Below are 26,495 nucleotides of genomic sequence, written 5' to 3' on the forward strand. Positions count from 1 at the left end.
TTTGCTGTGCTCGGGGGGCAGAAACTAGACGCATTATTCTAGCTGTGCTGAACAGAGGACTAGAGTAACTTCTCTCAGTCTACTAGCTGTGCTCCTTTTAATACAGGCCGTGGTATTGCTGGCCGCCTTTTCTGCCAGAGCAGACTGCTGCCTCACGTTCAGCTTGCTGTCTGTCAGCACCGCGCCCCCCCTGCCCGCCGGCCCCCCAGGCCCTTCTCTAGCAGATAGGAACTAGTATTCCCCATCTGGAATGTGGGGGATATTCATTAGCAACCGGTCAAAATCTCCAGAGGAGAGCTTTAGGTAAATTCTAGCTGCTAATGACAAGAAGAAAGAAGGTGAAAGAAAACGTGGTTCCTTGGATACTTAGGTTATAGAAGCATTCCTTACCCCTTCCTCTTTCACCAGGAAAATCTGCTAATTGACAAGGAACATCATTTGAAGCTGATAGACTTTGGACTCTGTGCAAAGCCAAAGGTAGGCGTCTCGGTTGCTTTCACAGAGCAGAGCTACGTCAGCTACTGCACGCACCTACAAAATGCATGTTTGGCTTCAGAGTGCAATGCAGAGACTCGCCCAAAGACCCTAAATTCAAGCTGTTTGCGTAGTTGTCATCCAATCGCTAATTACTTGGTAGGGCCTTAACTGTGTGAGAGAGAGCGGTTGACTGCATGTTATGACTGGACTGTTAGATCGTTTTCTCCTCTTAGGCTTCATCTTTTATCGTAATCTAAGGCAGAGGTCGTCCTGTATGTATAGCACCTACTGTCACATATAAAGGCCTGTAATATTTTAAAGCGCATGTTGGTGTGCATTTTTCCCTAAGAAGTTTCAATGGTGTATGTCTTTTTCCAAAAGATTTGTATGTGTGTGGAGATTGTGGATCGAATCAAATAGTTTATTCCAGTTACATTTACAAATCCCCTGGTTCCGTGTGCTTGTACTGAGTTGTTTGCCGAGTTTAAAATTGGGTTCTAGGAGCCCTTTCGATTTGTCAGCGTAACATGTGAGGTGGGTGCTGTTAAGAAACAGTTGAGTGGGAAGAAGGTCTTACTGATCCCAAGACAGTTACTTGTCCTCGGATCGTTTTACTTGACTCAAGTCAGAGCATCTGGCAGGCCATCGAGACGATTAGACCATTGTCTTGGTGGTGTAACATCATCTTGTCCTGATCTGCTTTGTACAAAGCCCAGGCAAAGTAATAACATGGTTTTAATAGGGAAGTATTTTTAGTGGCTCTTCGTGAAGGTATTGCATTAAATATTGGTATCCATAACCAGCTAGCCTCAGGCCCAGTAGCTCTTGGATCACCTCTTCCCAAGTTCCACCTGTCTTCGCAGTCGCGAGCCCTTGTCAGAGGAGGAGCCGCGGAAAAGACTGCTAGGATAATAGATGAGCGAGCAGCTGGGGATCTGAACGTTTGTAGGATACTGATGGTCTTAGACAATTTTTGCCTAGTGAAGCCGTGTATTACACCAAAGCAAAACACGAGGTGAACGCAGACGTACAGCAGAGGAAAACGAAGACTCTGAGGCCTCTAGGATGTCGTTGCTAGAAGACTTAAGCTGCGTTACAGCCAATGCTTCCGTGTGATCGGTTTCCTGTGTTATTCTAGGGTGGCCTCGATTACCATCTGAACACATGCTGCGGAAGCCCAGCTTATGCAGCACCAGAGCTGATTCAGGGCAAAGCATATATTGGCTCAGAGGTACGTAGCACGGTTTTGGGTTACCGTTTTGCGACCCCCCCCCAGCCCCTGGGTATTTAAGGGTGGTGCGGTTCAGATCGGCTCACTTGGTTTCTCTCTCGCATACCGCTGGATAGCATCGCCTAGTTGTTCTCAGAAGCTGTGTGACTAGCCTCAACGGTCACAGCCTGGAATAGCACATAGCGCTCCCGGCCCCAGGTCAGGTAGCTGGTAGTTCGTCTCTGACTAATCCTTCGCTGTCTCCCTTTGTTGCTCTGTATTTTAGTGCCCTACGAAACAGTAACTTCAACTCCTCCCTTCTACTGTGCATTCTTTGAAGCAGCGGTTTGTTCTGTTAATTATCCACCTCCTGTCGCAAAGTTTTGTGCAGTCCCAGTATCTTGTGTGCTTTACCAGGCCTGTCTTTAGCTTGAAATTCGCGTGTGAAAACGCACTCTCTTTGTACCGCGCAGCGTAGTAAAATTTGAGAGAGGCCAAAATGTGGGGTTTATCCAGCTTTGCTTCCATGTCTAGAACACTGGGCCTTGCAACTTGCCTTTGTCAATCCATCCAAAATGCTGTCACTGCGATGCCCTCAAACTTCCTAAATTGCTGTGCTGTTGGACGGAGTCGGTCGGTCGTTTTTCCTTTCACATACCTTTGCATACCACTGTCCTTGGCCTTCTCTTTCAATTCCCTACGCATGCCCGGAGAGTAGGGGGCTTATTGGGGTTGGGGGTGTTTTCTAGCTAGGAGGTGTGGTTTTCACATGATAATGAGGCAGGTCAGCCTTAGGACACTGTTTGGGCCCTCTCTTCTACTGTCCTAGGATTTGTCCTTGCGTTAATCATTGTTGTTAGTTAGTGGAGACAGTTTTTCTCTTTAATGTGCTAAATACCGGGTGCATTCATGACAAAGCGTCTTCTTTCCAGTCTTGCCAGTCTTTTTTTTCACTTACTTTGACCTTGTGTTTCGAGATGTTCTGGAAGAGCCAGAGCCAGGGGCGGGTCAACAGCCCCGGGAGAGCCCGGGTCAGAGTGGGGGGCAGGACGCCCTGCCCCTCCCGGCCCGAGTGCCGGGTAACAATAGGGCCCTTTGTGACCTACCCTGGTGGCAGCTAGGGGTGCCCAGCACCGGCGCGGCAGCCCCACAGTGTCCAGGACTCTCATGAGAAAAGGACATGAGCCTTGTGGCTCGTGCAGCGGCCTCTGTGCGCAGAGGATGTCTTTTCCTGCGAGCCCTGGCACGCCACATCGCCAGGGCCAGGGTGTTTCCGCAAGGCTCCACCGTCCCCACCAGGTAAGAATGCGGGGCTGGGGCTGGGCCAGCAGCATAGGGACCCCAGGGGACCTGGGTCCAGCAGGCGGGCCCTTCGGGAAGGGCCTGGGAGCCGGAGAGCAGGCACCAGCACCAGCACCAGCACTGGGGCCCAGGCGGGTGGGTGGGCACTGCCCGCTGGAAAAGAGCATCCTGCAGGAAGGAGATCCCCCTGCCCCTGCCCAGCTTCTGCGCCCCACCACCTCCCTGCTCCGGCCAGGCAGCGCCAGGGTGGGGCCGCTTGCCGTGGGCTGCCCTCTCCCCACCCTCACCCCTTTCCTCTCTCCCGCAGGCTGGCGAAGAATTTCCCCCGCAGGAGGCATGCACGCGGGGCAGCAGAGTGTGGGACGCCTGGTGTGGCCGCTGAGGACCATCAGCGGTCAGAAAGCCCCAGGCAACGTGGGCTGCAGAGCGAGGACTTGGGCTCTGCCAGCCCCGTCATACATGCGGAGGAGGACGAGAGCCCCAGCATCCCCGCCATGAGTGGGTATCGACAGGACCCCAGGGGAGCACCTCCTGCCTCGGGGCACAGAGCGGGGCAAGGAGAGGCAGCGGGGCTGGCGGGAGGCAGCGGTGCCGCAGGGCTGGAACCTTTCCCGCCCTGCTGCCAGCGGCATCCTGGGGCAGACGGGGCATTGGCACCCTGGCCCGGGCTTGCTGTGTGCCGGGCAGCAGGCGCAGGGCTGGAGAGACGGCCCCTCTCTTCCCTCTACCTCCTGCTCCTGCCTACAGCTCTCCCTGCTCCTGTTCTTAATCAGGTGCAGCTGCGACTGCCTCCAGCTGCCAGCTGGAGGGCGAGGAGAAGGAAGCCCACGACTGCTTCTTGGCCTTTCTCAACAGCACCAAAAGGGTAAGTGCAGGCTTTGTCAGCAAGGCTCTGCCTGGGGCTCCCAGCCGGGTGCTGCCGTGTCTGCTGCCTGCGCGCGGGCTCCTGGAGGGCTGCTGGCTGTGCAGAGGTGCTCCCCTCCCGGCCCCCTGCACCATCGCTGCAGCCCCTTGAGCCCCAGCTCCTGCTGGCCGTGCCTCTGCCCCTCACCGTCCCTCTCTGTCTCTCTTCTCCCTGGCTGTCAGGAAGAGGCCTCGAAGCTGAGGTTTCTGGCCTCCATCCGCACGCTCTGCGGAGCCTGGCTGCAGGGCAGGTACCTGCCCAGTCTGAGATCAGCATGTGAGCTGGTGGAGAAAATGGAGGTGAGGGGACCCCCAGCGGGGCTGAGGGAGGGGGGAAAGCTGGCCGAGCACCGGCCCAGCGGTAGGGACAGTGCTTGGGCGTCTGGGCACAGGGGGAGGGTGAGACAGGCCTCCGTGGGAACAGCCCTGCCTGCCACGGGGCCGCTCTGGGTGCCAGTGCTGGCCTGGGGGCAGGGGGGCTCTGCCCGCCCTGCAGACTGGTGTTGGGCGCTGTCAGCTCCCGTGCCCCAACCCGGCTGTGCTCTCCCTCTCCAGGTGCTACAGCAAGAGGAGTTGCCTTGCAGCATGGACGCCGTGATGTGGCAGCAAGCCATGCTTGCTATCGCAGCAATGAGGTACCTGCCCCAGACCTGGCCAGGCCACGGCCTCCCCACGGCGTGGGCCTGATGGCACCAGGCATCTCCTGTCCTGGCAGGACCCCGGCGGCACTGTCTTCGGGCCTCTGCTTTCCCTCGTGCTTGGCCCATCGGTGGGCCAGATGGAGGGCAGAGGGTTCTCCGGGGCTCCCCGGTGCCTCTTGGCTTTTCCTTTGAAGGGAGAGGCAGGAGACGGAAAGGGGTTCGGGCTCCACTGGCCAGGACCGCCCTCTGTCCCTGGCTCAGTGGCACAGGGGAGGGAGGAGATGCCTCCACGCATCCGACCGGCACCTTCTCTTCTTGCAGCAAAGAGAGGGAGTGCCTGCTGGACCAGCACCTCCACCCCTGCATCCGCAGCGTCGTCTCTCTTGCTCTGGCACAGCAGAAGGACAGCCTACATGCTTCACTCGATGCTCTGGTAAGCGCGGCGTGAGCTACAGAGACCCTGCCAGTCAGTCTCTGCGCATGTTTTCCTAGCTGGCTTTGGCTGCTGGAAGACGACAGGAGAAGAAGGATGACCAGGGAGACCCTGAGGTCTCGCTTGGGCACCAGTGGGCAGCTGAGATCCTCAGGAGGAAAGCATTCAAGCCAGCTTCCTGCAAGGAAGAAGGGCCAGGGCAAGCCTGCCACCTGCTGCATCTCTTTACAGATCCTGCAAACTCTGGACAGCGTGCTGGAGGTGCTGATGCGTGGTGCTTCGCCGAGGTCCGGCATCCTGACAGCGGAGAAAATCTTGCAGGTCAGGCATTTGCCAAGAGCAGGGCTCACGGGCTCTCTTCCCTGCCTTACCCTAAAGAGGCGCGGCCTTCTGGAGCGTGCACGCCCCAGCCCGGAACCAAAGCAGTGGAAGGAGTCTGAGTGTCCTTCCCAGGCGCCCTGCTCTGGCACCCGGTGCCGCTGAGCCACTGCCCTCTCCACCCACCCCATTCACACTCTTGTCCCCAGATCGCAGCAGGGCAGAGATCTGCTGGGACGTGGCCAGGCTGCAAGGGGAGCCTAGCCCTCAAGCTCTCTTCTTCTGGCCTCCCCATGGGCCGTAGCCCAGCCTCCCTGGTGCAGCCCCCCCAGAGGTTCCTGTCCTCCTGGAGAGGGGATGTGCGGCCATTTTTGGAGGAGCACGTGGAAAGGGGCAGAGGGGGCTGGGGAGGTGGGAGCCGGCTACCTCTCTGACTGCAGCAGGTCACCAGCTGTCAGCAACGGTCCCCGAGGTCACGAGGTGGCCAGACCACGTTGCAGGCCTTCCTCCTGTCCAGGGGAAGCCTTGGCGGCACGTCGCGTAAACGCCGCCAGGCGCTTGGCAGGTCCGCGGCACCGGGAGCCGCTGTCGTTTCCCCAAGGCAGACCAGCAGCTTTTCCCTTGTCAGGTCCTGCTGCCCTTCACGGCATCCCTGGACGTTACTGTGCGCCGGAGGGCTGTGGGGAGGATTGTCATCCTGAGCAAGTTCTTCATGCCCTCTTTGATGCTGGAGGTAAGGGGCCTGCAGTGCAGGCGACCTCTCGGCACTCCTCGCCCTTTCCTGGTGCCCCCGTGTAGCCGGTACCTCTGGGCTCCCTGCGAGGGAAGCCTGGGCGCAAGGCAGGGGGATTCAGCAAGGCTCAGCCCTGCGCCAGCGACTTTGCCCCTCTCTCTGGGAGCTGCTCTCTCCTGTGCCTTTTCTCTCAGGAGCCAGCTCCGTCCCAGGGCACGGGAGCATTTTGCGGTCTCAGCTCTGGCAGGCAGCCCGCCCTCTCTCCCTCCCCTGGGTTGCTGCCCAGCCGCTTCAGCATTGAGGGCCTGCGGGCTCTCGGGCCCTTCCCCTCCCCGCTGCCACTGCCCACTCCTGGCCTCTTCCCCAGCCCGCTGGCCCCCGGGCTCCTGCTGCAGCCCCACAGGCCCTCCCTTCCCGTGCTGTGGGGAGCTGGGCGGAGCGGTGCCAGGCCTTGCGAGAGCCTGCCAGAAGGATCCGGCAGGAGGAGAGGGCGCAGGGCTGCACCCTTTTGTGGAGATGGGGAGTCCCGCAGGTGGGGAAGGAGGGCTCCGTCACCTGAACGTGGGTGTGGAGGACCAGCAGACCCAGGCTCTCGATCCTCCCTCAGGCACCCCAGTCCCGCAGGCTCCCGGGGAGGGAATGCAAAACCCTTCCAGGGCTCCCTTCACAGGGAGGCAGCACGCTCCTCGCCCTGATGCGGCTGCCGCCCGCCAGGTCTCCACGGGGTGCAGCGCAGGGCAGAGCCCTCCAAGAGCTCTGCCTCACATGGCACTCGGCCCGGGGCCCGCTCTGGGGGCTTAGGGCTTCTGTCCCATCTGCCGCAGCTTGGCGCTGCTACGGCTCCTTCCTCTCTCCCACAGACCTTGCCCTTCAGTGAAGGCAAGCCCTTCCTCTTTGAAGAGAAGCCTCTGCGATTCCTGGGGCAGCTGATGGGGCACCTCACCCTGTCCTGCGCCGAGAAGGACCAGGAGATCAGCTGCGGGGCTGCAGAGGCGCTGCGTACCTTCCACAGTTTCATTCTGCTGCGACGCGGTAAGAGACAGGGGGGCGGGCTGGGGCTACCCTGGCACGTCTCCAGCTCCCCACAGAACGGAGAGCCAGGCACAGAGCTCTCCGTGATGCCCTTGCTTGCTGTCTCCAGCTCTCCGTTGGTCCTGCTGCTCACAGTGTGTTTTCCCTCCTGCCCAGGCTGCCAGGCAGCACGTGAGGCTCCAGAGCTACCAGTGGCGTGGGAAGGCGGTCGCCCCTTCTGGCCTATGGAGCCCGCTGACAAGGCAATGGTAACGAGCCCCTCCCTTGCTGGGGGTCTTGGCCGTGGGGCTGGCAGGAGACTCGGCTGAACCAGTGCATGAGCCATCGGGGGGATGGCACGGCCTCCCGTCGATCAGGCACCTCTCTGCAGGGAGCAGCCAAAGGCTTTAACCCGGCGTCAGCGTGGCGGCTCCGGCTGTCCTGGCCACCGGCGAGCTCTGGTTGCCGGCAGAGCCAGCGCACCGTGACCCTGTCCTCCCTGCGCCCCTCCTTCAGCCCACAGGACAGCTCCCTCTCCACACCCGCCATGGCTGCAATCACCCCAGACCAGCCCCTGCTGCCGGCACTTGTCCTGGGGCAGGGGGCCAGGGCTGCCCCAGGTTTCTCATTCCTGAGCAGCAGCCCTCGCTGCTCAGCTGTGCCCCGCCACCAGGGCACTCAGTGCGACACCTCTTCCCTCCCTCTCTCCCTCAGGTATTTGGGAGCTCCCTCCTCCAGACCGAGAGGAGCGACTTCATCCTCACGGTCTTGAGGAGCGTGGCGGACCCAAGGGTCTCTGACGTCCAGCCGGTTGCCAACGTGCTGGAGACGGTCTTGAGAGACTCGCGCTCGGAGCTGACCGAGGTAGGTTGTGTGCAGCGGGATTGCCCTGTGTGCATGCCCCGAGTCCAGGGCTTGGGAGCACCCGATGGGCGGCCTTTGAGGCCAGCAAAGAGCAACAGAGGGAGGGAAACAGTTCTTGGTGGCGGCTGGGGCCATGGCTGTGCTCCACCCCGATCCACCCCACTGCCTCCGCCAGGTGGACATGGTCGTGCGGACCATCTATACGCAGCTGGTGTGCGTCAGCCAGGAGCCGCTCCGGGACATCCTGAGGAGGACCCTTCTGCAAGTGGCCCACTTGTGCCCTCAGAAGGCAACCGCTGGCCTGCTGCAGGTTTCCCCGCGCTGTGACAGGTACGTGGCCCGTCAGCCTCAGGGGCAGCTCAGGACCTCTGTGGCCTGCCCGTGCAGAAGCGGGGGTGGCCGAGGTGGCCCCACTGACAGTGTGCTCTGGCTCTGCAGCACTGCCAGGGCCATGTGGAGCATGTTGGCCTCCGAGCCCCGTGTCACGCAGGGCGTGCTGAAGGCGCTGCTGCTGATCCAGCAGAAATGCACCGTGGACCACAGCTTCGAGGGAGAGTGCAGCTGCTGCCGTTTCCTGGCTGTGAGTGTCTGGATGAAGCCTGCTCCCCCCCGCCTCGCCTGGGGCTGCACATCCCTCTCCAGTCCCTCCTCCCCTCTCCACCTGCCCCCAAACCCGGACCCTCCCAGGGGCACCTGGGCCAGAGGCCTCAGGGCCACAGCCAGGCAGGGCAGTGTGTGCTGCTCGGCCCCGTGGCACAAAGGCGGGCAGCCTGGCCCCGCTCTCCTCAGTGGTGGTCCTCCCTCCCCACCTCCTCCTGCCTGCTGGGCAGCCGGGAAGCCTGGGGCAGGGGGGCTGCCTGGCCAGAGCAGGCTGCGGGGCCGGGGAGGGGGAGCCCAGGGCAGCTGGCAGGGCCCACAGGGCCGGCTGGGCTGTTCTTTCTGGGCTGCGAAGGCTCGCGTGCCATGCTACAAATGGGAGCTGAGCCCTGAGAGCTCCCACGGGTGGGCTCCAGGCCAGGCAGCTGGGCCAGGCTCTGCCCTGACATCTGCCTCAGCGCAGCGCCTGAGCCCCCGGCCTCGGGCAGTTCCGCAGGGACACCTCCGCAGTGAAAGTTGTCCCTGGGTGTTTTCTGCAGGTAGCCAGTGCCATGCACGAGATCTTCCTGGTGCCCTCCAGCCAACACTGTGTGCAGTTACTTTTCAATGAGCTCTTCATGGCAGTGGTCTTCCAGGTCTCCTTCAGCTTGAAGGGCCCAGAGCAGGGCTGCTGCAGCTCTCACAGGAAGGCCAAGCGTCCTCCAGTCTGCACCATCAGGTGCTCTGTCCCTGCTCCCTGGTCTCTGCCCCGGGCCCAGAGCCGGGGCCGGGGCTCCACGTGTGACCGCGCTTTGCTCTGCGTACAGGAGCTCGGTGAGCGCCATGCAAGCTCTGTTCCATTGCCTGGGCGGTGCCTCCCTGGTTGAAGACATCGAGAGGCAGGATGCCTGGGACATGCTCATGTGCCCCGAGACCTACCACACTGCTATCGCCGTGCTGACTAGGTGAGAGCCTCCTCAGTTGTCCTTGTCTCCCCTGGCATTTCTCCCCTTGAGCAGAAGGGAGAGGAAGGACCCCCAGCACGATGCCCTTCCTCGTGGGCGGTGGGGCGCGAGCAGCCAACCCAAGGCGCAAACGCAGCCTTTCCCTGCATGGCCTGGCCTGCAGGGTAATGGCTGGGTCTGGCAGTGCGGTCCCAGAGAGGTTCGCCTGCCCAGCTCGGTGCCGCCAATGCTGCCTTCCCCCTGCCAGGGTGCTGCGGCGTGAAGTTCCGCTCTGCTGCTCCTCCGTGTGTGAACAGGCGGTCATAGGCCTTCTCCAGAGACAGGCCTGCCAGGACGTCGGCGCCATGACTGTCTTTGTTGAGGTGGGCCTGGTGGCAAGCGCTGCCTCTCTGAGGGTGGGAGGGGGAAGCTGGGCTGCATGCATGAGGCAGAGGGGAGGCGGCGAGGGCTCTCTGCAGGCGCTGCTGCCTCCCGCCTGGGCCGTGAGCGGCCCTGGTGCCTTGCCCCGAGCCGTCCGGGAGCTCTGCTGGCTGTGCCGGGCTCTCACTCTGCTGCCGGGTGTGTTTCAGCTCCTGGAGTGCACCGACTTTGAGCATGTCAGCAGCCATGTCCTGTACGTCCTCCAGTTCCATCTGCAGAGCGAGACCTTGGTGCTGCGCAGGATGGCAGTCACAAGCCTCGTCATGCTGTCTGGGAGACCCGAGAAGGTGAGCAGGGGCAGCCGGGCACAGTGAGGGCATCTGCCTGGGGCTGGGCAGCAGGCGGTGGTGCATGCAGCGGCTTGCTCGGGCTTTGCCAGGAATCGGGAGCGGCGGGAACGGTGCCCACTGCTCCTGCTGCCCTCCTCAGTGGCCCCTGAGCAATTCAGGCCAGGCCCCGAGATCTCAGCCCGACCGGCACCGCACCCTCTACACGCAGAGTGGTTTTGCCGGCGCGGTCCTCGGTATTGGGTCCCAGAATGAAATCGTGTGTTTCACGTAGGCAGGGACTCTGCGAGGCCTGCTGCCGGAGGTCACGCAGCGACTGCAGGACGATGACACTGACATCAGGACAGGGGCCCTGACTGTCCTCAGCAACATGCTCTGCCTGGCAGAGAGGCAGACGGCTGTCCCCATCGCTCTGCAGCTGCCCGAGACGCTCCTGCCACTCTTTGAAAACGTAAGGCGGCGGGAGAGCGGAGGCTTGGTTAGCGTGCCTGGGGGGTGGGGGACACACGCGTGTGTGGCCCGGGGTGGTATGTTCCTCTCTGTGCGTGCCCCTGGCCCGTGAGTTCTTCTCCTCGCTGCAGAGGGAGAGCCACAAGCATTCATCTCCTCACCGTGGCCTTGGAGGAGCCGGGACTGAGGTCCTCCCCTCTTCCTTCTCTCCTCCTAGGAGTCCAGCTACGTGCGAAGGCGCTCCATCCTCCTCTGCAGAGATGCGATGGAGGTTGCAGTCGGCGCCCACAAAGAGCAGATGAGGAAGGACGTGCAGAGGAGCCTGATGCCCCTGTTCTTCCACCTGCATGACCAGGATGACAGCGTGGCTCAGGTGGGGATTTCTAAGCCCTTTGAATGTGCCTCAGTGGGGGCCCAACCTCCAGAGTCCCTGAGGAGGCCTCAGAGCCCCTTCCTGCCTGCAGCCGCAGAGCTGGCAGCAGCTGAGAAGGTGGGCAGGGACATTTCCTACACCTGCCCTGCCTGATCCAGCAGAGCTCAGCAGCAGTGCGTGGCCACAGAGGCCTAAGCACTGGAGCCCCCAGGGGCTTCCCAGCAGTGCCTGCAGGTGTCTGAGGCCAGGGTTTGGATCCCCAACCCTTGCTGCCCCCCTGCTCTGCCCAGGGAACCCCAGGTCCTGTCCCCTGGGTGGCGGTGCCATCTCCCACTCTCTGCTGCTCTGCAGGCCTCTCGGGAAGCCCTCCTTGGAGCTGCCACGTTCCTGAGGCGGAGGCAGCTCAGGCAGCTGCTGGAGACAGAGCAGACATGGAGGGTTGGCGAGTGCCTGGTAAGGATGGCCCCGAAGCCCCACACCCAGCCTGGAGGGGCCCCTCTCCCCCAATGCCCAGCGCGTGGGGCTAGCAGCTGTGCCCCTGTCCACCGCAGCAGCCCAGCGCTGCCTGCCTGCACCGCACCCAGGCTCCCCTTCCCCCTGGAGCCCAGGGGTGCCGACGGAGCCTCGGGCCAGCTGGGCCTTGGCAGCAGGGTGGCACCGCAGCACCCCGGCGAGCACCCTACCCTCCGCTCCCTCCAAACCCCGGCACCAGACAGCCGCTGACTGTGCGTCGCGGGTGTCCGGGCAGGGAAAGGCAGGGGAGGCCAGTGCTGGGCATAGGGGGTCTGTGCCAAGCCTGTCCCCTTCTGCTCTCTCCAGCTCGTGGAGGACAGCAGCAGAACAGAGGAGTACCTGCACCAGAGCCTGCCATACCTGCAGAGCCCACAGGAGCCCTTGTGCCAGGCAGCCATCAGGTTCACTGGTGAGCCACAACCCCCTCGTAACCCCGCCGGGGGTCACTGCCTGCCCTGCGGCAACTTAGCCCCAGCCACGGCTGCTGCTGCCGAATCCACCGGGCAGCTGCGGAGCCCTGCCTGCCTGATGCGGGGCCGGGCGCCCACGGGCAGTCTTCTTGGCTTCATGCTCAGGGGACCGCCCTGGGCTCAGCCTTGCCCAAGGGGAGGAGGGTGTGTGGGCCACGGGCCTGGGGGGGGCGGGAGGTGGGCTGCTGGGGCGGGCAGGCCAGCGGGATCTGTGACAGGCTGTGTGTGCCTAGGGCTCGCCGGGCGGCAGCTGAGGGATGAGTGCCAGGAGAAGCTCCAAGTCATCTGCAGGGGTGAGCGAGAGCAGTGTGGGGCGTCTGCAGGGGCTGGCGGGGAGGGAGGAGGAAAGACCCTGGCTGGGGAGCTCCGATCCCTGCCCCGGCCAGGCAGGGCTCTGCTCCCTGCACAGGTGAGGGCCGGTGTGGGCAGAGCAGAGAGAGATTTCAGGGGCATGTGGGGCATCGGTGGCCAGCATCTTCCGGCTGATGCCGGCACCCCTGCCTCCCTCCTGGCTGTGGGAAGAGCTGAGGGGGTGGGGGCGGCCCTGGCCAGAGGGGCTCCTGAGGTCCCTGCAGGTCCGGGCTCTGACCTCAGCTCTGTTCCTTTCCGTCCCAGCCCTGCAAGGCAAGGCGAATGACAGCAGCCTCCCCGTCTCTACCCTGGCAACTCAAACACTGATGATCCTGGGCGCTACAGTGGAAGAGCCTCCCTCCAGATTCCACCCACGAGCGCTGTGCTACCGGCTCCGAAGGGCATGGAGGAGGAGAGGGAGGACCCCTGCCCCGGGAGACGGCTGGCTGGGCTGCCAGAGCTGTATGCAGAGCTGACCCCGGGGTGCTCTGCACACTGGCACCGCCCGCTGTGCCCCGGGCCCCAACAAGGGCCCCAGGGGAGCCCGCTCCCTGTGGAGCCTCGCTGTTCCGCAGACAGCTGGAGGGGCTCTGCTGGGCACCGCATGGAGCCCCGGGTAGCCGTGCTGCTCCCCAGGCAATCGCAGCGGCCCTGTAGCGCCTTCCGTGGTGCCCTGCGAGGCCCAGGAGAGCCCCTGGGGCTCTCCGGTGGCGCTGCTTGGCCGCGCACGTGCCCCCGAGAGGGCTGTGAGAGGCCCTGAGGTTCTCTGGAGGACCAAGCGCGGCAGCCGTGTCCAGGTATGAAGTCGGCCATGTCGCAGCCCGTCGCGGCTTCATCTTTTCAATTATTTTGAAATTACTGGGAAGCTCAGGTCTATCAGGATTTAGGACCGTGCTGGAAGCTCAGGGCAACGTGGTTGCATTCCTTTCGCTGTTCTGTTTCGGCATTTCTGCTGAGACTAGTAATGCTCTAACCTGAGGAGCACTTGACAGGCGGTGAGCCTGTCGCTCCACCCCAGGAGCATTACTGCCCACTCAACTAGACAACGTTCACCCACGTCTCTGCGGCATATGGCAGAAGCAAGCTGTTCAGAAGTCGTTAGCCCCGTTGCCTGGTTTCCCAAGTGCACGGGGCCTGGCTGGGGTAGAGCTCTTTGTAGCAGCTCCTAGGGCCCTGGGGTTTAGACTTGTGGCCAAAACAGTGCTGACAACACACAGACATTTTGGCTGCAGCCGAGCGGCGTTTGCACAGCCTCAAGGCCGCTTCTGTGTCTCGCTCTGCCACCCCGGGGACTAGGTGGGGGGGGGTGCACAAGAGCTTGGGAGGGGACACAAGCAGGCAGGTGACCCCAGCTACCCACAGAGAGAGTCCATGCCGCATGATGCCCTGCTCGGCAAGGAAAAGGGTGGGGAGGGGGTTTCGGGAGGTTCGCCAGCTTTCGCTTGCCAACTGGTTGGGCGTAGGTCTACCCATGGGGGGTGGTAGGTGCTTGCCTCTGGCCTTCGCATTGCTTGCTTTGGTTTGTTTTCTTTCTCTCTTCTTCTGCTTCTCCTTTGCTTATGCAACGTTTTTCCTCTTGACTCACCAGGTTGGTCGCTTGCTTTTACTCTCCTCTTCCCGCAACCCAAGCAAGCGAGCGGCTGTGTGGAGCTTCGCGGCCTACCAGAGTCAACCCTCCCTCAGCACCAAGGCACCCTGCCGCCTTCCAGTCAGTACCAGTAGTGAGCTACCCTCGCCTCTCCCTTTCAGTGTCTTTAATCTGTGACAGTCACGTAGGGAATGACTGAAAATACAGGACTGAAATCAATCAGTGGTTTTCCTAACAGGTGACTCTATTCATCGGGACGCAAGGAGCTGTCAATTGGCTGATGCAGAATAGAAGACACCCCGTCTAGAAGAGACATCTGCCATGAAATAAAGCAGCGTTTGTCTTGCCCAAAAGGAACGGCTCCCTTCTCTCTCGCCGAAATGTCCTCCTCCCTTTTTTTCTGAGCCTTTCGCTCGGCACTGTAGGGCTGTCTCTACTCGGGCAAGATTCACCGTGTCTGGGAGGAGTCCGAAGGAGAGAGAGTTGGCAGAAATAAGGCGCTGCACCCATGGTTTCTTTTTTTCCTTTTTTTGCTTGCGGCTTTAGGCCGAAACGCCTGCTACACCGAAAGGTGGAAGGCCTGGCAGGGGAACGGCCGGCCGCGGCCAAGGCAGACCGTCAATCCCAGCCTTCACGGAGCAAACCCTACGTTTCTGTTCGCTTTCCTCACCTGCCCCGGGCTGCTCGCAGGTGGAGCGGGGGCCGGGGCCGGGGCCGCGGGGTGCCCGGAGCAGGGCGGCCGCGGGGCGGGGGCAGCGCTGGGGAGGGCGGCGCGGGGCTGCCGGGCCTGGCGGCGGGAAGGGCCAGGTGTCACGGGAGGCTGGGACCGCGGAGCATGCGTAGTCTCGGCGGGGCGGCGGGCCGGGCGGCCATCTTGTGCGGGGCGGCGGGCCGGGCGGCCATCTTGTGCGGGGCGGCGGGCCGGGCGGCCATCTTGTGCGGGGCGGCGGGCCGGGCGGCGCGGGCCCCACGCTAGTGCTCGTCGGCTGTCGCGGCCGGCGGGCTTCCCTGATGGGGGCGGGGGCTGCTTCCCGCCTCCGCCGGGACCGGGACCGGGACCGGCCGAGGCCGAGGCCGAGGCCCCCCCGCCCCGGCCGTGCCCGCTCCCCCGGCCCCCTCTCGGGCTCCGGCTCGAGCTCCATCCCGTCATGCACGGCGCGCCCCCGCCTGTTCCGGGTAAGCGCTGCGCCGTGATTGGCCCTTCTGGCCGAGGCGGGCGCCGCGGCGGGGGGATTTGAACGGCAACGGCCACGGCAACGGCCGCGCCTGGAGGCGGCTGCCGCGCCGGTGAGTGCTACCCTCCGGCGCCTGCGGCCCCCGGCGCCGGTTAGCGTCAGAGGCTGGGCGGCCCCTCGCTGGTCCCCTGGCGGCAGGGCCCTGGGGAGGGCGCGGGCGTCCTTGGTGCCTCTCGCCCAGGCGGGCCCGGCCCGGCGCGGCCCTGGCCGCGGGCGCCGGACGGGTCTGCAGCAGAGCTGCGCTGCGGTCGGCGTGGGAGCAGCGCTCAGAGCCGCCCCTTCCCTGGGCTGCCGCCTAGGCGCAGCCCGCGGCGGGAGGAGGCCGCTGCGGCGTCCTCTTGGGTCTCAGTCACAGAATCGCTAAGGTTGGAAAAGACCTCTAAGGTCATCAAGTCCAACCATCAGCTAACCCCACCTTGCCCATTAAACCATGGCCCACAGTGCCTCGTCCACACGTTCCTTAAACACCTCCAGTGAGGGTGACTCCACCACCTCCCTGGGCAGCCTCTTCCAGTGTCTCAACACTCCCTCAGGAAAGAAGTTTTGCCTAGTGGCCAGCCTGAACCTCCCCTGGCGCAACTTGAGGCCATTTCCTCTTGTCCTGTCACTCGTCACTTGGGAGAAGGGGCCAACACCCACCTCACCACAACCCCTTTTCAGGTAACTGTAGAGAGCGATGAGGTCTCCCCTCAGCCTCCTCTTCTCCAGACTGAACACCCCCAGCTCCCTCAGCCGCTCCTCATCAGACTTGTGCTCCAGGCCCCTCACCAGCTTCGTCGCCCTTCTCTGGACACGCTCCAGCACCTCAGTGTCCTTCTTGGAGCGAGGGGCCCAAACCTGAACACAGCATTCGAGGAGCAGCCTCACCAGCGCCGAGTACAGGGGCACAATCCCCTCCCTACTCCTGCTGGCCACACCATTTCTGATACAGGCCAGGATGCCGTTGGCCTTCGTGGCCACCTGGGCACACTGCTGGCTCATCTTCAGCCGGCTGTCAACCAGCACCCCCAGGTCCTTGTCGACAGGGGAGCTTTCCAGCCACTCGTCCCCAAGCCTGTGGCATTGCATGGGGTTGTTGTGGCCAAAGTGCAGGACCCGGCACTCGGCCTTGTTGAACCTCATACTACTGGCCTGGGCCCATGGATCCAGCCTGTCCAGATCCCTCTGCAGACCCTTCCGACCCTCGAGCAGATCAACACTCCCGCCCAACTTGGTGTCCTCTGCAAACTTGCTGAGGGAGCACTCAATCCCCTCATCCAGATCATCGACAAAGATACTAAACAAGACCGGCCCCAAAACTGAGCCCTGGGTGACTCCGCTTGTGACCGGCCGCCAACTGCATTTCGCTCCATTCACCACAACTCTCTGGGCTCGGCCGTCCAGCCAGTTTTTTACCCAGCAAAGAGTGCACCTGTCTAAGCCACGAGTCGCCAGCTTCTCCAGGAGAATGCTGTGGGAGACAGTGTCGAAGGCTTTGCTGAAGTCCAGGTAGACAACATCCACAGCCTTTCCCTCATCCACCAGGCGGGTCACCTGGTCAGAGAAGGAGATCAGGTTGGTCAAGCAGGACCTGCCTTTCATGAACCCGTGCTGGCTGGGCCTGATCTCTTGGTTGTCCTGCACGTGCCCTGTGAGCGCCCTCAAGATGAACCTCTCCATAATCATCCCCGCCACCGAGGTCAGGCTGACAGGCCTGTAGTTCCCCGGATCCTCCTTCCAGCCCTTCTTGTAGATGGGCGTCACGTTGGCAAGCCTCCAGTTGTCCGGGACCTCCCCTGTTAACTAGGGCAGTTGATAAGTGATGGAGAGTTGGTGCCCTCTGGAGGAAACTGTCGTGGGGGCGTTACTGCTGCTGCTGCAAAGCAGTCGCCCGCTCTCGCTGCTAAGCGTTAGCGAGGAGACCGTGAAAGATGCTAGCGTTTTGTGCCAGCCTTCAGACTTACTCGTCTGGTGACTGTACTGCGAGGTGTGCAGCACTTAGTAACAAAAGCAGGTCGCGCACCCCGTCCCCCCCTCCCCACCCCCGCTTCCCCGGAGCCGCAGCAAATGCGCTTTCGGTTTGTGGGAGTCTGCTCGGAGTGGCAAAGCATGAACGCTGGCTACGCTTGCTCATTGCAGGGGCTGAGAAGACTTGCGAGATCCCTGTGCCTCTCAGAATGGCTCTAGGCGGCTATGCTCAAGTGCTACCAGTTACATGAAACAATTGGAACAGGTAGGCTTAATCTGGGAATGCGCAGAGGTGTGTGCGATCTGTCTAACACTTTAGCATTCACCTGAGTAGAGATTAGCTGTTACTGCAGAATCTATAGGTCAGGTTTCGAGTGTGTATTTTGGGGGGCAGAGCTCTGACAACGTCATTGGAAGTCGGTAGCAGTGATTGCTTCTTCCTCTAAAGAAGACATTGCACACGGTGCGTGCTACATACTCCGGTGTAACTGCGAGATGATAGGCAAGGAAGCATGTCGTCACGCTGAGCTTTAAACGTCTCTTTTTTGAATTCTAGGTGGGTTCGCAAAGGTAAAACTTGCACGACATCTTCTCCCTGGTGAAAAAGTTGCAATAAAAGTCATGGACAAACTTGCTCTAGGGGTAAGCCAAATGATACTTAAAAGTTGGTGGCATCTTCTGCTGTTCTTGTGGAGGTCTCGGGAACACAGGGGTGCGACATGTCGAAATGCTGCCTGCTTGTCTTGTTGGCTGTTGACTGGTGCTGTAGCCTTGAAACAATTTCAGCAGTAGACCACAAACCTGGTGGAGAGGGCAACATTCTGTGGCTTTCAAGTCGAGGAAGTTAAAGATTATGACAGTAATTCAAAGAGAATGCTGATGAGAATGCTAGCTCTTTTACATCTGTCCCTCTGGGTTTTGCTGATCAATGTGCCAGAATCGTAGAGAAGTAACGGTAGAGCTGTTGGTGGGTTGAATTTGAGCAGTTGAATTGTCATACAGATGCCGCGAAATTCTGTGTGGCACAATAGTGTGATGCTTACTGTGATGTACAGGCTGTCTGAAGTAGTTGGCAATTTCATAGCTTGCTGTTGCGATCTCTTAGGATGACTTGCCTCGTGTTAAAATAGAAATTGATGCCATGAAGAACTTAAGGCACCAGCATATTTGCCAGTTGTATCACGTGATAGAGACGTCCCAGAAAATCTTCATGGTCTTAGAGGTAAGAAATGGTGTTTCTGCCATGGCGAGGGTTCCTGGTTCTAGCTGTAGTGGTAGATGATAGCAGAGTTCAAACGAAACAATTCTTAAAAAGTTATCTATCTCAATCATACGTGACGTTAGTGTGATGTATCTGTTGCAATGCGTCAGGCCAGAGTCAGACGTCTCGGCTTGTTTGGTCTGCCGCAGTGCTGACCTAGGGCGTACGTGGGGGCACTTGGGCGCTGCAGTGATGAAGCAGAGGGAATGGAAGAGTGTCCTCCAGCTGCTCTCCAGTGCTCTCGTTGTTGCTTAGATTTCATCACTGTATTCTAAACATATTCTCTTTTTCCTGTCTTCCTGCAGTACTGTCCTGGAGGAGAGCTGTTTGATTACATAATTTCTAAGGACCGCCTTTCAGAAGAGGAAGCTCGTGGGTTTTTTCGGCAGAATGTTTCAGCAATTGCTTATGTTCACAGTCAGGGATATGCCCACAGGGATCTCAAACCAGTAAGCCTGAATAGTAGTCAGATTTGCATAAATAATCATGAACAGCCACTTTCACGTCTCCATTGGGAGCCAGAGTAAATTACGCCTTCTCCATTCTCTTGTGCTTCGAGCTCTTTATCTGACGTCTTGTGAAAGAGCATTATTTTGATCCGCTGCTACGTTCCTCGGCTGAGCTGGACGTGGCTATATCTGAGGAAGGAGCTTCCTCTGAAGGAGAAGCAGAACAGCACGTTCCAGCTGGGAGCGGAGCAGAGACATGGATCTGCCTTTGAATGTTGCTTAGGCGTTTTTGTTATCCCCTTTATACCTGGAGAGAGTCTTTATGGTGCCACTCTGTTGCGCAAACCGTTCTGTTTTCATGCCCAAAGGAAAAAGCGACACCGATAGTTGAAACACGTGCTGGCTAGACAGAGGGTGTAGGGGGAGATGCATGCTACTGGACCCGTCCTGTGGCTTTGCTGTCATTGAGGAGTCTAAGCATAGGCTTAGGGAATGGAAGACTTGAGTCCACTTCTCCTTGAAGGGATTCGAAATTTGCATTTTTAGAGATGCTGACATCTCTTGAGACAAGCAAATTCTTAGTGCACAGGCGTTTCCCTAGACAGCTCATGAAATCTTTGTCTCCAAAGCACGTCTCCGCAAACGAAGCGTTGTATGTGCCTTTTGGAAGGAGTCGACTTGTAGCTGGGGAGCTGATGGAGCCATAGGATCATGTGACAGCTTGGATGGGAAGTGGCTTCTAGAGGCTTCTGCTTGAACCTCCTGCTCAAAGCCGTGTCAGACCCAGCTTCTTGGAGCTTTATCCAGTCACCTCTTTGACCTCTCCCCCAAGGATGAGGCAGCAGAATCTCTCTGGGCAACCTGTTCAGCTCTTCGCTGTCCTTATGAGGAGAAAGGCTTTTTCTTCTCTCCAGTCTGAACGTCTCTTGACGCCTGTTGTCCGTCGTTATCCCACCATGCACTCCTGTGAAGAGACTAGCTCTGTCTTCATGGCCTCCATGTAGGTATTGAAAGGCTGCCACGAGGTCTCCACCGAAGCCTTCTCATCTACAGGCCGAACAAACATCTTGCCCTCAGCCTCTCCTCATCGAGCAAGCGCTCCAGCCCCCTGAGCTTGCTTCAGTTTGATGTCTTTGCTGTGCTCGGGGGGCAGAAACTAGACGCATTATTCTAGCTGTGCTGAACAGAGGACTAGAGTAACTTCTCTCAGTCTACTAGCTGTGCTCCTTTTAATACAGGCCGTGGTATTGCTGGCCGCCTTTTCTGCCAGAGCAGACTGCTGCCTCACGTTCAGCTTGCTGTCTGTCAGCACCGCGCCCCCCCCCCCCGCCCGCCGGCCCCCCAGGCCCTTCTCAGCAGATAGGAACTAGTATTCCCCATCTGGAATGTGGGGGATATTCATTAGCAACCGGTCAAAATCTCCAGAGGAGAGCTTTAGGTAAATTCTAGCTGCTAATGACAAGAAGAAAGAAGGTGAAAGAAAACATGGTTCCTTGGATACTTAGGTTATAGAAGCATTCCTTACCTCTTTCTCTTTCACCAGGAAAATCTGCTGATTGACAAGGAACATCATTTGAAGCTGATAGACTTTGGACTCTGTGCAAAGCCAAAGGTAGGTGTCTCGGTTGCTTTCACAGAGCAGAGCTATGTCAGCTACTGCACGCACCTACAAAATGCATGTTTGGCTTCAGAGTGCAATGCAGAGACTCGCCCAAAGACCCTAAATTCAAGCTGTTTGCGTAGTTGTCATCCAATCGCTAATTACTTGGTAGGGCCTTAACTGTGTGAGAGAGAGCGGTTGACTGCATGTTATGACTGGACTGTTAGATCCTTTTCTCCTCTTAGGCTTCATCTTTTATCGTAATCTAAGGCAGAGGTCGTCCTGTATGTATAGCACCTACTGTCACATATAAAGGCCTGTAATATTTTAAAGCGCATGTTGGTTTGCGTTTTTCCCTAAGAAGTTTCAATGGTGTATGTCTTTTTCCAAAAGATTTGTATGTGTGTGGAGATTGTGGATCGAATCAGATAGTTTATTCCAGTTACATTTGCAAATCCCCTGGTTCCGTGTGCTTGTACCGAGTTGTTTGCCGAGTTTAAAATTGGGTTCTAGGAGCCCTTTCGATTTGTCAGCGTAACATGCGAGGTGGGTGCTGTTAAGAAACAGTTGAATGGGAAGAAGGTCTTACTGATCCCAAGACAGTTACTTGTCCTCGGATCGTTTTACTTGACTCAAGTCAGAGCATCTGGCAGGCCATCGAGACGATTAGACCATTGTCTTGGTGGTGTAACGTCATCTTGTCCTGATCTGCTTCGAACGAAGCCCAGGCAAAGTAATAACATGGTTTTAATAGGGAAGTATTTTTAGTGGTTCTTCGTGAAGGTATTGCATTAAATATTGGTATCCATAACCAGCTAGCCTCAGGCCCAGTAGCTCTTGGATCACCTCTTCCCAAGTTCCACCTGTCTTCGCAGTCGCGAGCCCTTGTCAGAGGAGGAGCCGCGGAAAAGACTGCTAGAATAATAGATGAGCGAGCAGCTGGGGATCTGAATGTTTGTAGGATACTGATGGTCTTAGACAATTTTTGCCCAGTGAAGCCGTGTATTACACCAAAGCAAAACACGAGGTGAACGCAGACGCACAGCAGAGGAAAACGAAGACTCTGAGGCCTCTAGGATGTCGTTGCTAGAAGACTTAAGCTGCGTTACAGCCAATGCTTCTGTGTGATCGGTTTCCTGCGTTATTCTAGGGTGGCCTCGATTACCATCTGAACACATGCTGCGGAAGCCCAGCTTATGCAGCACCAGAGCTGATTCAGGGCAAAGCATATATTGGCTCAGAGGTGCGTAGCACGGTTTTGGGTTACCGTTTTGTGACTCCCCCCCAGCCCCTGGGTATTTAAGGGTGGTGCGGTTCAGATCGGCTCACTTGGTTTCTCTCTCGCATACCGCTGGATAGCATCGCCTAGTTGTTCTCAGAAGCTGTGTGACTAGCCTCAACGGTCACAGCCTGGAATAGCACATAGCGCTCCCGGCCCCAGGTCAGGTAGCTGGTAGTTCGTCTCTGACTAATCCTTCGCTGTCTCCCTTTGTTGCTCTGTATTTTAGTGCCCTACGAAACAGTAACTTCAACTCCTCCCTTCTACTGTGCGTTCTTTGAAGCAGCGGTTTGTTCTGTTCATTATCCACCTCCTGTCGCAAAGTTTTGTGCAGTCCCAGTATCTTGTGTGCTTTACCAGGCCTGTCTTTAGCTTGAAATTCGCGTGTGAAAACGCACTCTCTTTGTACCGCGCAGCGTAGTAAAATTTGAGAGAGGCCAAAATGTGGGGTTTATCCAGCTTTGCTTCCATGTCTAGAACACTGGGCCTTGCAACTTGCCTTTGTCAATCCATCCAAAATGCTGTCACTGCGATGCCCTCAAACTTCCTAAATTGCTGTGCTGTTGGACGGAGTCGGTCGGTCGTTTTTCCTTTCACATACCTTTGCATACCACTGTCCTTGGCCTTCTCTTTCAATTCCCTACGCATGCCCGGAGAGTAGGGGGCTTATTGGGGTTGGGGGTGTTTTCTAGCTAGGAGGTGTGGTTTTCACATGATAATGAGGCAGGTCAGCCTTAGGACACTGTTTGGGCCCTCTCTTCTACTGTCCTAGGATTTGTCCTTGCGTTAATCATTGTTGTTAGTTAGTGGAGACAGTTTTTCTCTTTAATGTGCTAAATACCGGGTGCATTCGTGACAAAGCGTCTTCTTTCCAGTCTTGCCAGTCTTTTTTTTCACTTACTTTGACCTTGTGTTTCGAGATGTTCTGGAAGAGCCAGAGCCAGGGGCGGGTCAACAGCCCCGGGAGAGCCCGGGTCAGAGTGGGGGGCAGGACGCCCTGCCCCTCCCGGCCCGAGTGCCGGGTAACAATAGGGCCCTTTGTGACCTTCCCTGGTGGCAGCTAGGGGTGCCCAGCACCGGCACGGCAGCCCCACAGTGTCCAGGACTCTCATGAGAAAAGGACATGAGCCTTGTGGCTCGTGCAGCGGCCTCTGTGCGCAGAGGATGTCTTTTCCTGCGAGCCCTGGCACGCCACATCGCCAGGGCCAGGGTGTTTCCGCAAGGCTCCACCGTCCCCACCAGGTAAGAATGCGGGGCTGGGGCTGGGCCAGCAGCATAGGGACCCCAGGGGACCTGGGTCCAGCAGGCGGGCCCTTCGGGAAGGGCCTGGGAGCCGGAGAGCAGGCACCAGCACCAGCACCAGCACTGGGGCCCAGGCGGGTGGGTGGGCACTGCCCGCTGGAAAAGAGCAACTTGCAGGAAGGAGATCCCCCCTGCCCCTGCCCAGCTTCTGCGCCCCACCACCTCCCTGCTCCGGCCAGGCAGCGCCAGGGTGGGGCCGCTTGCCGTGGGCTGCCCTCTCCCCACCCTCACCCCTTTCCTCTCTCCCGCAGGCTGGCGAAGAATTTCCCCCGCAGGAGGCATGCACGCGGGGCAGCAGAGTGTGGGACGCCTGGTGTGGCCGCTGAGGACCATCAGCGGTCAGAAAGCCCCAGGCAACGTGGGCTGCAGAGCGAGGACTTGGGCTCTGCCAGCCCCGTCATACATGCGGAGGAGGACGAGAGCCCCAGCATCCCCGCCATGAGTGGGTATCGACAGGACCCCAGGGGAGCACCTCCTGCCTCGGGGCACAGAGCGGGGCAAGGAGAGGCAGCGGGGCTGGCGGGAGGCAGCGGTGCCGCAGGGCTGGAACCTTTCCCGCCCTGCTGCCAGCGGCATCCTGGGGCAGACGGGGCATTGGCACCCTGGCCCGGGCTTGCTGTGTGCCGGGCAGCAGGCGCAGGGCTGGAGAGACGGCCCCTCTCTTCCCTCTACCTCCTGCTCCTGCCTACAGCTCTCCCTGCTCCTGTTCTTAATCAGGTGCAGCTGCGACTGCCTCCAGCTGCCAGCTGGAGGGCGAGGAGAAGGAAGCCCACGACTGCTTCTTGGCCTTTCTCAACAGCACCAAAAGGGTAAGTGCAGGCTTTGTCAGCAAGGCTCTGCCTGGGGCTCCCAGCCGGGTGCTGCCGTGTCTGCTGCCTGCGCGCGGGCTCCTGGAGGGCTGCTGGCTGTGCAGAGGTGCTCCCCTCCCGGCCCCCTGCACCATCGCTGCAGCCCCTTGAGCCCCAGCTCCTGCTGGCCGTGCCTCTGCCCCTCACCGTCCCTCTCTGTCTCTCTTCTCCCTGGCTGTCAGGAAGAGGCCTCGAAGCTGAGGTTTCTGGCCTCCATCCGCACGCTCTGCGGAGCCTGGCTGCAGGGCAGGTACCTGCCCAGTCTGAGATCAGCATGTGAGCTGGTGGAGAAAATGGAGGTGAGGGGACCCCCAGCGGGGCTGAGGGAGGGGGGAAAGCTGGCCGAGCACCGGCCCAGCGGTAGGGACAGTGCTTGGGCATCTGGGCACAGGGGGAGGGTGAGACAGGCCTCCGTGGGAACAGCCCTGCCTGCCACGGGGCCGCTCTGGGTGCCAGTGCTGGCCTGGGGGCAGGGGGGCTCTGCCCGCCCTGCAGACTGGTGTTAGGCGCTGTCAGCTCCCGTGCCCCAACCCGGCTGTGCTCTCCCTCTCCAGGTGCTACAGCAAGAGGAGTTGCCTTGCAGCATGGACGCCGTGATGTGGCAGCAAGCCATGCTTGCTATCGCAGCAATGAGGTACCTGCCCCAGACCTGGCCAGGCCACGGCCTCCCCACGGCGTGGGCCTGATGGCACCAGGCATCTCCTGTCCTGGCAGGACCCCGGCGGCACTGTCTTCGGGCCTCTGCTTTCCCTCGTGCTTGGCCCATCGGTGGGCCAGATGGAGGGCAGAGGGTTCTCCGGGGCTCCCCGGTGCCTCTTGGCTTTTCCTTTGAAGGGAGAGGCAGGAGACGGAAAGGGGTTCGGGCTCCACTGGCCAGGACCGCCCTCTGTCCCTGGCTCAGTGGCACAGGGGAGGGAGGAGATGCCTCCACGCATCCGACCGGCACCTTCTCTTCTTGCAGCAAAGAGAGGGAGTGCCTGCTGGACCAGCACCTCCACCCCTGCATCCGCAGCGTCGTCTCTCTTGCTCTGGCACAGCAGAAGGACAGCCTACATGCTTCACTCGATGCTCTGGTAAGCGCGGCGTGAGCTACAGAGACCCTGCCAGTCAGTCTCTGCGCATGTTTTCCTAGCTGGCTTTGGCTGCTGGAAGACGACAGGAGAAGAAGGATGACCAGGGAGACCCTGAGGTCTCGCTTGGGCACCAGTGGGCAGCTGAGATCCTCAGGAGGAAAGCATTCAAGCCAGCTTCCTGCAAGGAAGAAGGGCCAGGGCAAGCCTGCCACCTGCTGCATCTCTTTACAGATCCTGCAAACTCTGGACAGCGTGCTGGAGGTGCTGATGCGTGGTGCTTCGCCGAGGTCCGGCATCCTGACAGCGGAGAAAATCTTGCAGGTCAGGCATTTGCCAAGAGCAGGGCTCACGGGCTCTCTTCCCTGCCTTACCCTAAAGAGGCGCGGCCTTCTGGAGCGTGCACGCCCCAGCCCGGAACCAAAGCAGTGGAAGGAGTCTGAGTGTCCTTCCCAGGCGCCCTGCTCTGGCACCCGGTGCCGCTGAGCCACTGCCCTCTCCACCCACCCCATTCACACTCTTGTCCCCAGATCGCAGCAGGGCAGAGATCTGCTGGGACGTGGCCAGGCTGCAAGGGGAGCCTAGCCCTCAAGCTCTCTTCTTCTGGCCTCCCCATGGGCCGTAGCCCAGCCTCCCTGGTGCAGCCCCCCCAGAGGTTCCTGTCCTCCTGGAGAGGGGATGTGCGGCCATTTTTGGAGGAGCACGTGGAAAGGGGCAGAGGGGGCTGGGGAGGTGGGAGCCGGCTACCTCTCTGACTGCAGCAGGTCACCAGCTGTCAGCAACGGTCCCCGAGGTCACGAGGTGGCCAGACCACGTTGCAGGCCTTCCTCCTGTCCAGGGGAAGCCTTGGCGGCACGTCGCGTAAACGCCGCCAGGCGCTTGGCAGGTCCGCGGCACCGGGAGCCGCTGTCGTTTCCCCAAGGCAGACCAGCAGCTTTTCCCTTGTCAGGTCCTGCTGCCCTTCACGGCATCCCTGGACGTTACTGTGCGCCGGAGGGCTGTGGGGAGGATTGTCATCCTGAGCAAGTTCTTCATGCCCTCTTTGATGCTGGAGGTAAGGGGCCTGCAGTGCAGGCGACCTCTCGGCACTCCTCGCCCTTTCCTGGTGCCCCCGTGTAGCCGGTACCTCTGGGCTCCCTGCGAGGGAAGCCTGGGCACAAGGCAGGGGGATTCAGCAAGGCTCAGCCCTGCGCCAGCGACTTTGCCCCTCTCTCTGGGAGCTGCTCTCTCCTGTGCCTTTTCTCTCAGGAGCCAGCTCCGTCCCAGGGCACGGGAGCATTTTGCGGTCTCAGCTCTGGCAGGCAGCCCGCCCTCTCTCCCTCCCCTGGGTTGCTGCCCAGCCGCTTCAGCATTGAGGGCCTGCGGGCTCTCGGGCCCTTCCCCTCCCCGCTGCCACTGCCCACTCCTGGCCTCTTCCCCAGCCCGCTGGCCCCCGGGCTCCTGCTGCAGCCCCACAGGCCCTCCCTTCCCGTGCTGTGGGGAGCTGGGCGGAGCGGTGCCAGGCCTTGGGAGAGCCTGCCAGAAGGATCCGGCAGGAGGAGAGGGCGCAGGGCTGCACCCTTTTGTGGAGATGGGGAGTCCCGCAGGTGGGGAAGGAGGGCTCCGTCACCTGAACGTGG

At 60.0% G+C, this 26,495-nt stretch overlaps 1 protein-coding gene and 2 long non-coding RNA genes across 3 annotated transcripts; all 3 read left to right on the plus strand.

The window, feature by feature from the left end:
* The first annotated feature begins 4,935 nt into the window (after positions 1 to 4,935).
* Positions 4,936 to 5,980, plus strand: LOC132320669 (uncharacterized). Its single transcript, XR_009484575.1, has 3 exons — positions 4,936 to 4,966; positions 5,198 to 5,287; positions 5,913 to 5,980. It is a non-coding gene; the product is annotated as an uncharacterized LOC132320669 (long non-coding RNA).
* A 4,136-nt stretch (positions 5,981 to 10,116) lies between these two features.
* LOC132320740 (uncharacterized) lies at positions 10,117 to 12,773 on the plus strand. Its single transcript, XM_059834048.1, has 6 exons — positions 10,117 to 10,140; positions 10,415 to 10,591; positions 10,808 to 10,963; positions 11,315 to 11,416; positions 11,783 to 11,885; positions 12,562 to 12,773. The coding sequence occupies exons 1-6, from the start codon at positions 10,117 to 10,119 to the stop codon at positions 12,771 to 12,773; spliced, it is 774 nt and encodes a 257-aa protein (XP_059690031.1).
* Positions 12,774 to 24,848: 12,075 nt separating this feature from the next.
* On the plus strand, positions 24,849 to 25,893 carry LOC132320668 (uncharacterized). Its single transcript, XR_009484574.1, has 3 exons — positions 24,849 to 24,879; positions 25,111 to 25,200; positions 25,826 to 25,893. It is a non-coding gene; the product is annotated as an uncharacterized LOC132320668 (long non-coding RNA).
* Positions 25,894 to 26,495: the final 602 nt, after the last annotated feature.

Source organism: Gavia stellata, chromosome Z (assembly GCF_030936135.1).
Source record: "Gavia stellata isolate bGavSte3 chromosome Z, bGavSte3.hap2, whole genome shotgun sequence".
NCBI classification, from domain to species: domain Eukaryota; kingdom Metazoa; phylum Chordata; class Aves; order Gaviiformes; family Gaviidae; genus Gavia; species Gavia stellata.

Coding starts and splice junctions, on each gene's coding strand:
- LOC132320740 (XM_059834048.1), top strand. CDS start 10,117: ATGCTGTCTGGGAGACCCGAGAAG. Junction 10,592..10,807: donor TCCTGCCACTCTTTGAAAAC/GTAAGGCGGCGG, acceptor CTCTCCTCCTAG/GAGTCCAGCTACGTGCGAAG. Junction 10,964..11,314: donor AGGATGACAGCGTGGCTCAG/GTGGGGATTTCT, acceptor GCTGCTCTGCAG/GCCTCTCGGGAAGCCCTCCT.